The sequence below is a fragment of the Thermobia domestica genome, chromosome 6, assembly GCF_964235325.1.
Source record: "Thermobia domestica chromosome 6, izTheDome1.hap1.1, whole genome shotgun sequence".
NCBI classification, from domain to species: Eukaryota; Metazoa; Arthropoda; class Insecta; order Zygentoma; family Lepismatidae; genus Thermobia; species Thermobia domestica.
In genome coordinates, this window is record NC_137459.1 from 224,422,234 (window position 1) to 224,435,922 (window position 13,689).

Below are 13,689 nucleotides of genomic sequence, written 5' to 3' on the forward strand. Positions count from 1 at the left end.
ATTTCTGTTACATGAAAAATTCCAGTTGATGTAACACAATTTATGTAATGCTGTATTAAGTACGGTAAACTATGAAGCACTTATCCTATTTTTTTTTTAGAAAAAAAAGAAGAAAGAATTTCAACATTGTGCTTCTAATTCTAGCTTCACCACCACTCGTAGTTGGCTACATTATCATAAGACGTTAGTTTATACATCCAGCAGCTTCTATAGTTCACTGAGAGTCAGCTTTGCTGGGTTCTTAGACTGTAGGAACTTTGCCCATGTTACAAGTAACTGTTGTCCTCTTGACCTGATTTACAGTCGTGAAATTTAAAACCGAAAGTTATAATAGAAGAAATTGTTTTACAACTATAAATTTTGGTATTTATTTTTTGTACGACCTTGTACTTAGTGGGAAATTCTAATTTGTAATTGTGAAAGTTGTGAATATTTGAAAGAATGTGAATAAATATTTTTATAGCCTTGTAAATAATAAATAAAGTAAGTATTTTAAGTAAACACTTTTGTAATTTTCTTCAAAAAGATTCTAAAGTGACGGCTTATATTTTGATGTCCCTATTCAAATTAACCATCCCGAAAACAGGTTCGGATTCATTTTAACCAATTTGAAAATACTTATTACCAAGACTTCTTAATTAACTTGATTGTTATTACCTACGATTACAACTAGCATGTTCGAAAACGTATATGTGTGTCACCTTACGAAAAGACAAGCAAGCTGCTAGTTTGCTACTGAAAGGACAATGAATGAAAGCTGTCACTGATTATTGCCAACGAAAGATTCAGTTGTTAGTGCAGCATATTTTTTTAAAAAATAAACTAAACATGTAAACGTGTACTCGAGCATCTCATTTTAATTGGTTCAATGTGATTTATTGATTTATACATATATAATGTGTTTGACATATATATATATATATATATATATATATATATATATATATATATATATATATATATATTATTTTTAAAGGAAGAAAATCAATCAACATTCTGGACTATATTTCATTAACTGAGTAATGTAGTCTTAGAATTGGTGTAATAAAGATCTTAATGACAGAGACGACGACTTCTATATAACTTTGGGGAGGCATTGAAATATGTGTAGTTCCTTGTCACAAATTCGAATAAAGATATCTACATCCAGGGAGGCCGATCCCCAAGATCAGCGCGCATGGTTAATGACGATATAATTCAGTTTCACTTTTATATCAGTAAGTAGCTGTAACAAAGCATCAATTTTCATATCTACGAATAGGATGTTTTAGTACATGTTCTAGAAAAGTTTACACGGGTTTTTACATGGCATTTTGTTTACCTCAATATTATCAATGGAATGATATATGTCTCGTCATTGGAAGACTGTTAGGACTACGCGTATCATTCTTGGAAATATGTGTGTCAGTGTTAAGAGAAATCAAGCAACAAAAGGTACAATCCGATTGTTAACAGTTAATATTTTTCACTTTAGGAATCTGTTATCAAGATCAAAAAATTATTTTATGCACTAAGCATACAAGTTACAAAACACTAGTTGCTAATGTGGATTTACTAATAGATGAAAAGTTAACTCAATTATACTAATTTTCCTTTTATATCAACTAATCTTGGATCATATTTAATCCACATTAAACGTATTAACTACATAAAGAGAAACTTCCTCTGAAAACACTGGTCAACAGTGAAAATGCTTCGGAGATAAAACTAATCAATCCTCACTAATTTGAGGGTGCTGATAACGAATATGAAATTCGTTTTTGAAGATTGGTTCGGGTTTCAAAGAAATACGTTATCATCCGATGTGCTCTGCTGGGCAAATTAAGGGTTCGTAGCAACAGAAGCTGTCTACTTATTTCAATAAACTTCCATTGTTTGACGGTTAGTTTCATTGCTACCCTCAGGGACATACGCAGGGGTGGGTCCTGTGGGTCTTGACACCCCGACTTGTTTGTAAATTTAGTCTAAATTCAGGTTAAATTTTACAAATTTTAATATAATTTAGCTTCAAATTGTATTTGGACCCCCGAAAAGCTTAGGCCCCTCCCGAAATAAATTCCTGTGTAGTCTCTGCCTATTCATATTGCTCGCACTTCATCGCTGACAAAGAAATATCAACCACTTCACGGTTTAGTTTGTATTGAAGAGTTTGACAGAGAAAACATGTTGTGTAACGTTACTTTGTAGTTACAATTTGCCATCTCGGACGTAGTGGTGGTGGTATATTGGGCGGGAGGGTGGGTGCTGCTATTATTATTATTATTATTATTATTATTATTATTATTATTATTATTATTATTATTATTATTATTATTATTATTATTATTATCTTTCTATGACTATACTAAGCAGAAACATGTCGCGTAAATGTGTTTGCAGTGAAGAGCAAATTGTTGTTTTTAACGAAGTGAAGCGAAAAGTGGTATTTCGCTCCTATCATAAAGAAAACCTATCACTTGTACTTTGGCTGTAAAGTGGGAGATGTGGACAAGAACTGAGCACCACATATATGTTGTAATACTTGTTCTACAAATTTGCGGGACTGGCTACACGGAAAAAGGCCATGAGTGCCATTTGCAGTTCCAATGATATGGAGAGAACAGACAGATCATACTTCAAACTGCTATTTTTGCATAGTTCTTCCAATTAAAGGTATATCCAAAAAAGAAAAAAGTGGACTGCTACTTATTCAATTCAAATATTCCTTGAAATGTTCATCACTGAGCTACACTCTGAAGAACTAAAGGTTCCACAACTTCTCGTACCTTACTCCAGGTTTTACCCGATGAAGAACAAAAGCTGAACAATGTCGAACCACATTGTCAAATTCTGCTGCAGATTCATCGTCTTCCAACGATTCTAACCTCACAAAACCAAAATATCATTATCTATTCACCATATGATACTCAACCTGAATTAAATTACCTGGGGTTTTCAAAAAGTGGCGCAGAACTGCTGGCATCCAAACTCAAGAAGTGGGGAGCTTATTCTGAAAATCTAAAAGTGTTCGTGTTTTGAACAGGTCAGAATCTCCAAACAGTAGTTTCAGTGGAAAGTGACATATTACGTTGTAACTATGTAGGCCTAACTGGTCTTATGAGTAAACTTAACATAGACGATAATTTCAATGAATGGCGGCTATTCATAGACGCATCAAAACATTCTTCAAATATATTCTGCGTAAACTTCCACAAATTGCTGAAACTAAAATTAGGTATGAATCCTTATTGGCACTCAAATTCACCTCCTCAATTCAACTCCTCAATGATCCTGAATTTGATGCAGTGTTAGAAAATGAAGAGAGGATTGCATGAGATTCTTTCCGAAAAGTGGTGACGAATGTTTTGGAAAACGAGCGGTCTCAGAACTATAAGAAAGTAGAGTTGCACCTAATACCTTCTACCAAGCAATAGGGTGTAATGTATCACTAAAAATACATATGTTCCACTCCCACATAGATTTCTTCCCAGAAAATTGCGGAGCAGTCATTGATGAACATGGGAAACATTTCTACCAAGTTATATATATGATGGAGAAACGATATCAGGGCTACTGGAGAAACTCTGCTCTTTCCGATTGTTGTTGGACGGAAAATTCACAATTTTACCCTAATTTCCCCTTTTCTCGTACAACACACACACACACATATTATCATGACATCATTTGAAAGCCTGTTTTATTCTGAAGAGAATGACGTATAAGTCATGATACTCAAATAAATAATAGGGCCGCGGTGGCTCAGTGGTGGAGCGTTCACCTCTGGTGCTTGGGGTCCCGGGTTCGATCCCAGTCCCCGCCAAGTGAACTTTGTGGTGGACAAACACCGTGTGCGTGAGTTTCCTCGGGTTTCTCCCGTTTCCTCCCACTTTCTTCATTCTACCATTTTTTCATTACTCATCATCACCGTCTTCTTTAGCCTTACCGCCATAACCGTTGGACGTAAAACTCAGATTTCATTTCATTTCAAATAAATAATACTGTTCGGACTAATTTGATTTTATAGTTATCTCACTTTCTTTCTATATGAAATTTGGTATTGTCTAGCAGAACTGAGAAATATTTTTTCCGTCACAACTATTGTAGGTATTACAATGAAACTTGGCACATATATTATTTATAAACTACAGTAGTTGTAAAGGTATATTATATTTGGGTGCCTTTAGTTGGGGCCGTACCAGGGGGTGCTACATTTGAACAAAGGGACTTTTGGACGGGAAATTCCCAATTTTACCTTGAATTTCCTTCTTCTTATACATCATGTACACATGCGCATAGTACCATTTGCAAGCTTGGTTTATTCTGAAGTGAATGGCATATGAACCAAGATAATCGGATGAACAGAATTGAAGCAATAGCTACTTAAGTGAAAGACCAAATAGGCTTGTTGGCTATCCAATAATTACAACCAACATTAATCTTTTCGGGTTCGATTCCCAGTGAGAGGGCATTAAAATTCAAACGTGTTACGTCACGTCTCATATAACCTAAGTACAGCAATGGGATACTAAACTCCAAAAACCAACATCAGTAAACATTCATTTTGAAACATAATTGCGGATTTATAAAAGTAACACACATTAAAATTAAAATACCCTTTTCCGCTCTTTCATAAATTCTTCTTCCTCTTCTTCTTTGTAATACTGTGGGACGATGATTGAAGAATACATCTAAAGTAAAATGATAGTTCGGTGACTTATCCATTGGCAGATTTGGTAATTGGCGGATTTGTCAATTGGCAGATTTGTCCATTTTCACAATTGGCGCATTTGGTAATTGGCAGATTTGGTAATTGGCAGATTTGGTAATTGGCGGATTTGTCAATTGGCAGATTTGTCCATTCTCACGATTGGCGCATTTGGTCATTTTCGCGTTTGGCGCATTTGGTAATTGGCAGATTTGGTAATTGGCAGATATGGTAGTTGGCAGATTTGGTAATTGGCAGATTTGTCAATTGGCTGATTTGTCCATTTTCGCAATTGGCGCATTTGGTCATTTTTGCGTTTGGCGCATTTGGTAATTGGCAGATTTGGTAATTGGCAGATTTGTCCATTTTCACAATTGGCGCATTTGGTCATTTTCGCGTTTGGCGCATTTGGTAATTGGCAGATTTGTCCATTGGCGGATTTGTCAATTGGCAGATTTGTCCATTTTCACGATTGGCGCATTTGGTCATTGGCAGATTTGTCCTAGGCCCGTGGTAAGTGGTTGCACATGGATTTGTTATTGTTTGGATATAACACTGTCCAGACGGAAGTCTGCAGTATGTGGTAAATAGAGAATTGAGAAAAGATAATGTAATCTTAAAATTAAGGAAGATGTTTTTTAGAATCAGTTTGTCAACAAATAGATATACAATTTAGGATATGACATAATATTCAGATTTGCAGAAACAACTGTCTGGGAATTTCAGTCATTGTGTGACAATCGAGAAACGAGAGTTTTGCCAACAGGTGAGGTAACAGACGTTGGTGCATACATGATGTGACAAATTCCAACGTCTGGAGAACCAGGATGAAAACCAAATCTTCGTTGGATTGAGATCAGAAGTCGACGAGAAACTAGTAGGAGACATTCGAAAGTAGTTGGCGTTTAGTCGGCTATAAGTTGAAAAGCCGAGCCTTCTACGTTAATAGTAGCAGCTGCAAGCTCCGAGTTTCAACGTTCAGTTTCTAATGATACAAACTGCATTTCATCGTGTTTCTCTGTATTTACGTGAATTAAAGAGACATTCCAATTGTCATCATTGAGCTCCAAGAACAGCAGCAGTGAGATATTTGTTGGACGATTCCAGATAGGACTCCAGAAGGTGGATCAGTTCATCGTTAGAATTATCAGCTCAATAACAACAACAGGTATGTGTTCCTCAGCTATATTGTTGCCTGTGGCTAAATACTCAGAAGCTTTGGCACTGTGATCTGAAAGCGTTATGTCATATCCATTCTTTATACACTACATCTTACACATTTTTTAATAATCAGAATACACAAGTTCATTAGATGAATTGGAGTGTTTAGTTATTTAATCAATCGTCTCGCAAACTAGTAGAGTAATTTGGTATCAAAACCTGTCCGTTGCGGATAATGGGCAGAAGCGACTTTCTCGCGTCATAAAGCAAAGGTCCCAAAATTAAAAGCATGATGCGAGGAGGTTGGCAATATATATATATATATATATATATATATATATATATATATATATATATATATATATATATATATATATATATATATATATATATATATATATATCCTAACAATAAACCCCGCAAGCAAAAATCCCGGCTACGCTAATGGATATTGGATAAAAAATGATATTGGTATGTATGTACTATATATGTAGTCCAAATTTACTTTCATTTACATAGTTGATCTTTCTTGAAAAGAAATCGGAATTCCACACTTCCTGTATTAGTAAAAAAGTTTGTCATATCCGTTGTTTAAGAAATTATGTTTCATAGAACATTATTATGTAGTATTGCTTCAGTTGTACACTCCGCGGCAGAAAACCTGCAACATGAGCATGCTAGTTTACTGTGAAACTTCGCCCAAGAGCCCAGGGAATCAACATAACGTCCAAGTGGCACGAATCACGCCAGGAGAAACCTCGGCGTCCTCCCCTGCACACTTATTTTGGAGCAAAAGACTTCGTAGCTTCACAATAAACTTACATGCTTATGTTGCAGGTTTCTTGATACGGACTGTGTTTTGCAACTGAGTTTTAATATATGTGTGCAAATATCACTATACTATTATATATTTCTTTTCAGATTCACTAAGAAACCCTGACATTTGTGGATGGTCTACATGTAAACGTAAGTAGCTCGAATATTTTATTCCAATCCATAAACTTTTCAGCTGAGAATACTAATAATATATTCAGATAATTCGATTTACATCTTTTAATATACATGTTGTTCGTATCTTTGTAATTGTATCATTCTTTCTTGCTTAAACGATAACTGCATTTGCTATCTGTGCCCATAGTTTTGGGTTCGATTTCATTTTCAGCACTCTTGTATTAGATGGTAGTGTTGTAAATAGAAAAAAAACGGTTCGTATTTTTTCAGAAATGTACGTTTTTTTTAGAAAAAAAACATTGCCTCTCGTTTTTTTTCTAAATTTCGTTTTTTTTCAAATGGTCATTTGTAATGCATCTTACGTCTATTTAAGTATGAAATATTTTTATGTAGGTGTAATCACCGTAAAATGCAACATAAATTAAACGCTAGATACTGATACGCTACAAATATTTTACAATTTACATGAATACCATACCTATTAACAATTCGAGTTTCAGCAGTTTTCATCAATATCAACTAAGAAATAAAAGTAGAAATGGAATTTTGTTTTTTCGTGAATGCAGGCCTTTAATAAGTACGAAAATAATGTCACGAACAGTATAAAATTCCAATAATTTGTCTAAAGGTAAAAACTAATACTAATTTGCCTAATAGTATTTTTCTAAATATCATATATAAATAATATGTCGACTAGATATATATGATATGCAGAGCCGGCTCTACCATATATGCAGTGGCGTATTTACGATTTTGTTTCGGGAGAGGCTTTGCTAACTTTCGGGGGCATTTGCCTGAAAATGTGAAAATTCTGCAAGATATTTCATATACTTTACTATAGTAAGTAAGATTTCGGGGGGGGGGAGGATTAAGCCCGGAAGCCCCCTAAATACGCCACTGTATATATGCAACACGTGCATTTGCGTGGAACGGCAAGCTTGGATGGTCCGGCAAAATCTATCATAAGTATATTATTTAAATTAAATATTTCTTGTTGGAAACAGACTTCATGATGATGGTAGTTACATTTACTAAGCTGACCTTCTATTTGAATACAACATTCATAAATTATGTTTAGGTTGCATTAGTTTAAGGCCACATGGACAAATGGTCGAATAAATCCGAGCACAAATTGCTTGATTGTTGTCAAATGCAAGAATTCAATTCTCGAATAGTAGTGAATATCTGTTCCATTTAGTAAGTTATCACAGTTTTGATATGAAAGTAGTCTTGTTTTTGTCAGAAGCAAGTTCCTTATCATTGAAGATAGACATAAGTTTTTTTTAAAATGTTAGAAGATGTAGAAGAAAAATCAAGAAATAAAGATAAAAGAGCTAGTTGCACTGGAATTGCAAACTGATACATTGAGACTGAAGCTCGATAGTGAATTCTATAAAAAGGATTACCATCTTTCCTCTGTAGGTGTGTTTGCTTTATCTTTCACTATCTTAATAGATTAACATTTAAAGAAAAAAAAACAGACAGAAGGGAATTGCATTTTAAGTCAGTATTTAAGCCTTTCTGAGTGCGACTGAACTTCCCTCACCTTTGTTGTTCATGCTGGAGTAGCATACTTAAAATCATGACTTCTAAGATTTGTTCTTTCTGGAGAAAGGGGGAGGCGGCAAATTATGCCATTGCACGAGGCGACAAATTGACTAGGACCTGAATATAGGATGACTCAATTTGAAGTAATGCAGGGTGTTTCAAAATTAATATTAGGGTTTTGAAACTTTGTAGTATCTTTTACAATTAACTTACAATTATAAATATTATATCAAATGAAAGAGCAACTCAAACAGTTTTGTACGCACGCATGTACATGCATTGTTTCTTCTGTCTGCCGTTAGAAAGAGCAAGTAGCAAAGATGGAGACTAGACAGCAGAAAGCTTTTTGTGTTTTAATAAAGACAGAACCTGTACAGTGCAACCGTCTGTGTGAAGAATATTAAGGAGACGCTTGCAACTACGTCTTTATTGTTTGCAGTTGCTACAGGTCTAAAGCCTACAGACTACGGTTTACGTGCCAATTTCGCAAGTGAAATATTCCTGCATAACAATGAAGATTTTCTGGATCGTGTCATCTTCAGTGATAAATCGACTTTTCACCTAAGAGCTAATGTGAACACTCATAATGTTTGCATCTGACCGTCAGCAAATCCTCAGGAGATGGTACAATTGAAACGAAACTCCCCTAAATTGAATGTGTTTTGTGCCATATGGCGGAAAGTGTATGGGCCTTTCTCGCCTATCGACTAGATGTGTGCCGTGTGGCGAATGAATCTCACATTGAATACTTGTAGCAAAGACTGTTTGAGGTGCTCTTTTACTTGATGCATTGCTTATAATTGTACGTAAAATGTAATAAGTACTACGAAGACTTAAATCCCCGATATTCATTTTGAAACACCCTACATTTCTCACCAACAGTGTTGGAACTAAGATGTAAAAAGGAGAGAAAATTTTCCTTATAAAGTTATTGTTTACAACGATATTATTATTAGTCGAGACTATAACTACAATAACACGAGTTAGTAGTCAAAAAAGTGTAATCAAATGTATACTCGGTGGTCCAGGTGGCCAAAGTGGCACACACGGGTGTGTCACTTGTTTAATCCGCTCCAGTGTGGACACTAATTAAGATATCGGGATATTATTCTTGCAAAATGTGGTTGGACTATAGTTTATCATATTAATTTCTTTTTCTTCTGGTGTCGAATTTCCTTCTCAAATTTCACCCCAGTCAAAAATTCGAGAATTTTCTAATTTCGAATTTCCTTTACTTTTTTTCCCTGTAGCTTCCTTCGTTGTACAAAGACATCCTTAAGACTTGCCAGATAGATACCTCGGATGGATACCTAACTGATGACATCAATTGGACGGGCCTGCGCGCAGTGTTGCCATTTAGGGAAATTAAAATTCTCCTATATTTGGGCAAAAAATTAGAAATTTTTGTTTATAAATCCATACTTATACGTCCGAGTGCAAGTCAACTTACGCCAATCGAACATTTGTCCTTACTTAACAAACGAAAGTACAGATCGTTACAATGGGGTAATTAGGGGGCGCACGTAAAATTCGTATTTAGGTTCTAGCCCTTGATTTTTCTAATTTTCCCTTACTTTTCTGTTTACCGTAATATATTTTTGGTAATTAGAAGCTTTGTTCCTTAAATATCACCATAATACTTATAGGATATATTAGTGGTGTAAGAATGTTTAATTTAAGATAGTTTGCGTCTGTTTGGTAGCAGTGTTGCCAGCTACAGAATATTTTAATTCCAGATTTTAGAGGGAATTTTGGAAAAATTATATGTTTTGTCTCTATTATTTCCCTCTTGTTGGCTATATCGGAACAAACGTACCAGTATCTGGAAGTCTAGTCTTTGCTCTACACAACGCACTATAGAAAGTTTCAATAGGATAATTAGGGGAAGTACAATTGAGGTTTACAGTGGACCTTGCTCTCTAATTGGAAAGATAACTGTGATTTTTTTAAAGGTAGAATGAGATATTTTTAATTGGCATGCTTACTTTATTAGATATTGTCACAATACTTGTAGGATATATTAGAGGGGTACCAAAGCTTATTTTAAGATAGTTTGTGTGTGTCTGATAGTAGTGTTGCTAGCTACAAAAAAAAAAATAAATTCTAGATTTTAGGGGCAAATTTTGGGAAAAATTCCCTTTTTTATTTCTATTATTTCCTTCTTGTTGGCTACATTCGAAACAAATGTACAAGTGTGTAACAGCCTCATCCTTAGCCTACACAGCGCACCATAAAAAGTTTCACTAGAATAATTAGGGGAAGTACAGTTGAGGTTTATAATAAACCATGTTCTGGAAATGGTAAGAAAATGGTGAATTTCTGAGGTAGAATGAGATTTTTTTTAATTTCATGCTTACTTTGTTATATATCGCTATGATACTTGTAGGATATATTCTTGGAGCACTACGGTTTATTTTCAGATAGATTTCGTCTGTCTGATGGCAGCGTTTCCAGCCAAAACAATTAATTCCCGCTATTAGGTGAAAAATTCGGAAAATTTCCCTTTTCCCCTCTATTATTACCCTCTTACTGGCTACATTGAAACAAACGTATCACTACCTGAAAGCTTCCTCTTTTCCCTATAAAACGCACCATAAAAAGTTTCAATAGGATAATTAGAGAAGCTGTACCCCTGCATATTTGATTTTTGCTTCTGAGGCGTAAAAATGTCAAAATTTCATGGGTATGACAGAATTTTTTCTTTCCCTCTTTGAATGGAAGCCAGAGACTTCAGGATTTCACTTTACCTTGTCAACACACCAAAGAGTTGTTTAGGTGACTTGAACCCATATAGCAGCAGTGGTGCTAGATACAAAAAATTTTTGAAAATCGGTTAGGGATTTTTTTGTAAATTTTCACCCTACATTTCCCTCAATAATTTCCCACCCGTTGGCAACACTGCAATACAACTTACACCAAAAAATAGCCACATCTATTTTCTTAAAAACAAGGCCTGAACCATATCAATCGAATTACCAGTTTTTGAGCAATAAGTCACTAACTGGAAATGTAGGAAAACGCCAAAAATGACTTGGGGCTGAAAGGAATAATCACACAATTTTGCTCGTATAGGTTCAAAGAAACAAACGATTTGTAAGTTACGAGGGCTTCGACTCAGGTTCTGTTGATTATTTCAATAATCTGCAACATAAATCAATAAATAATAGTTGCCAGAAAAAAAACAGACTTTTGAAAAAAAACATGAAAAAGAACGATGTTTTTTATTGAAAAAAAACTTCACAGAAAAAAAAACCGTTTTTTTACAACACTATTAGATGGGAATCAAAATATTGGTTCAGCTCCCACTTTAAAATGCTGGCCACATGTCTAACTAACATTGATGCTTATAGTTAATATTAAACTAAAATTAAGCAAACAATCAGTATATCATCAAGTCATTCCATTTCAGAACATAGAAGAAAACACCATTGTTCTGTTTAAAACTGTTGAAAGCTCTTAATACATCTACAGAAATGTCTAGCACCTCATGCTTGATAAATCCATCAGAAAAGAACTCCAACATTGACATGATGTTGTCAAACCAAATAGCGAAGAATAAATATTGATATTTTTAATAATTAGTTAATCATATTATTACCTACATTAATATGAACATACATAATAATGTCCGAGGAAGATAACGTTACGTTATGGAAACAGTTACGAAATATTTTAATTTTTAATAAAGAAGTATTGAAGAGTCAATATGGAGGAAGTTACGAAGAATAAACTGTACACAGGTTTTTCGCAAACAACCAACGCCAACGCCGTTCTGGAAGTGATTAATCACACCATAATAAAACAACAAGTGTCGACCAACCTGAGTGCAGAAATTCTCGTTTTCGGTGTTTCGGACAATAAGCAGAGAAATTGTCCGGAAAACATGGAAGCAGAGATAACTCGAGAACGAATTTTCAGATCATATTGGATAAGAGTTCGAAAAATCGTTAGTTTTTAGTCAAATTTCGTTACTTTAGAATTAAATATCCCGAAATGGCGATGTCAGAATAACCCGGAAAGAAATGAAAAATTCCTTTGGTACTTTGCACGAAGTGAATGAAAAAAGAAGGTAAATGATGTCTTCTAATTTGACTGACCATACTAGATGTAAGTCCTTGGTAGAGAAAATAATCCATGCGTACTAAACTTTGACACATACAGGAGGAAAAGTAGTTGACACCATGATCTTACCATTCTTATTTCAACGCTTTCTCAATTGCCCAATTTATGGAAGCTGGGTAAACTTCTCTCCGTATTGGAACAATAATTGAAGGAAATAAATAATTCCTGCTCCCTCTAGGACCGAGTCTGAACCACCAAGTTACGAGATACACAAAATGCAACTGTGGTACCGTGGATCTATAGTTCCACATTCTAACGGCCTCATCAGCTGGAAGTTCAGCGTGAATCAAATTAAGGTCATTGCGTCGAATATGCGCCCCCAAGGATAAAATGAGCTCTCAGGCACAAATGGAGGAAAGGAATCCGAAAATCAGTATGCAGTTGCAAAGTTTAGTAACTCCGTAAACAATACCATTAGTAAGCATGGAGAAAAATGTTTACAGAAAGAAATCATACACCAAAATATGCCAAAGAGTGATAAGGACGCATATTTCGCGACGCTGGGGTAATATGCGCACCGAGTGTAATTACATTTTCAAACCAAAATGTAAATTTACTGGCAAGCAATACATCAAATATCTGACACCCTAATATAGAACCAAGTTATGAAATCATACAATGAAGCAATACTACAAACTTACATTATGAAAATACCAAGAAATTATGAAGAAACTTTCATGAAAGGAAACGTAAACTTAAATTTTTCTCTTTGTAACACAAAAACGATCTTTTATTACCACTGAAGTAGTTTCCCTGTATTAATAAATCATAAACGTAGTTCAAAATCCCTTTCAAGTATTGTAACTTCTAACATAGAAGTGGACCATCTGAAGTGTCTATAAACTCTTGTTTTAGTATAACATGAATTGAACACTTAGAAACAAAACACTATCATAAGAGGTAAAACTATCTTATTTGTGACACTGATCACAAACGAAGGAGATCATGCCTTGGGCAGATACGCACGAAAAATGATACCACAGTGCGTATCTGATACACTGTATCCATTCTTGTCCATTTTTTTCTGCGTAAAAGTATACATTACAGACATCACAATAATTGCTTTTGTTATGAGCTGCCGATGATGAATGTCCCTGCAATGCAAAATTTTAAGTGTTTGTGACTTTCCTATTTTTCCTTTCCTGTTTTCTTTCGGAAGCAATACCCTTAGTATTTTTACCTGACGTAGCACAGTCATATAGTGATCAGATGTAAGAACAGTA

The 13,689-nt window shown here is 34.8% G+C and overlaps 1 protein-coding gene across 2 annotated transcripts in view; it reads left to right on the plus strand.

Moving 5' to 3' along the window:
• The window catches only part of Apoltp (Apolipoprotein lipid transfer particle), a 6,186,292-nt gene that overhangs the window by 378,260 nt on the left and 5,794,343 nt on the right, over positions 1-13,689 (plus strand). For both annotated transcript variants that reach the window (XM_081762641.1, XM_081762640.1), the window contains exon 2: positions 6,767-6,811. In XM_081762641.1, the coding sequence (XP_081618767.1) occupies positions 6,767-6,811 (45 nt within the window). The remainder of the gene's footprint in view (positions 1-6,766; positions 6,812-13,689) is intronic.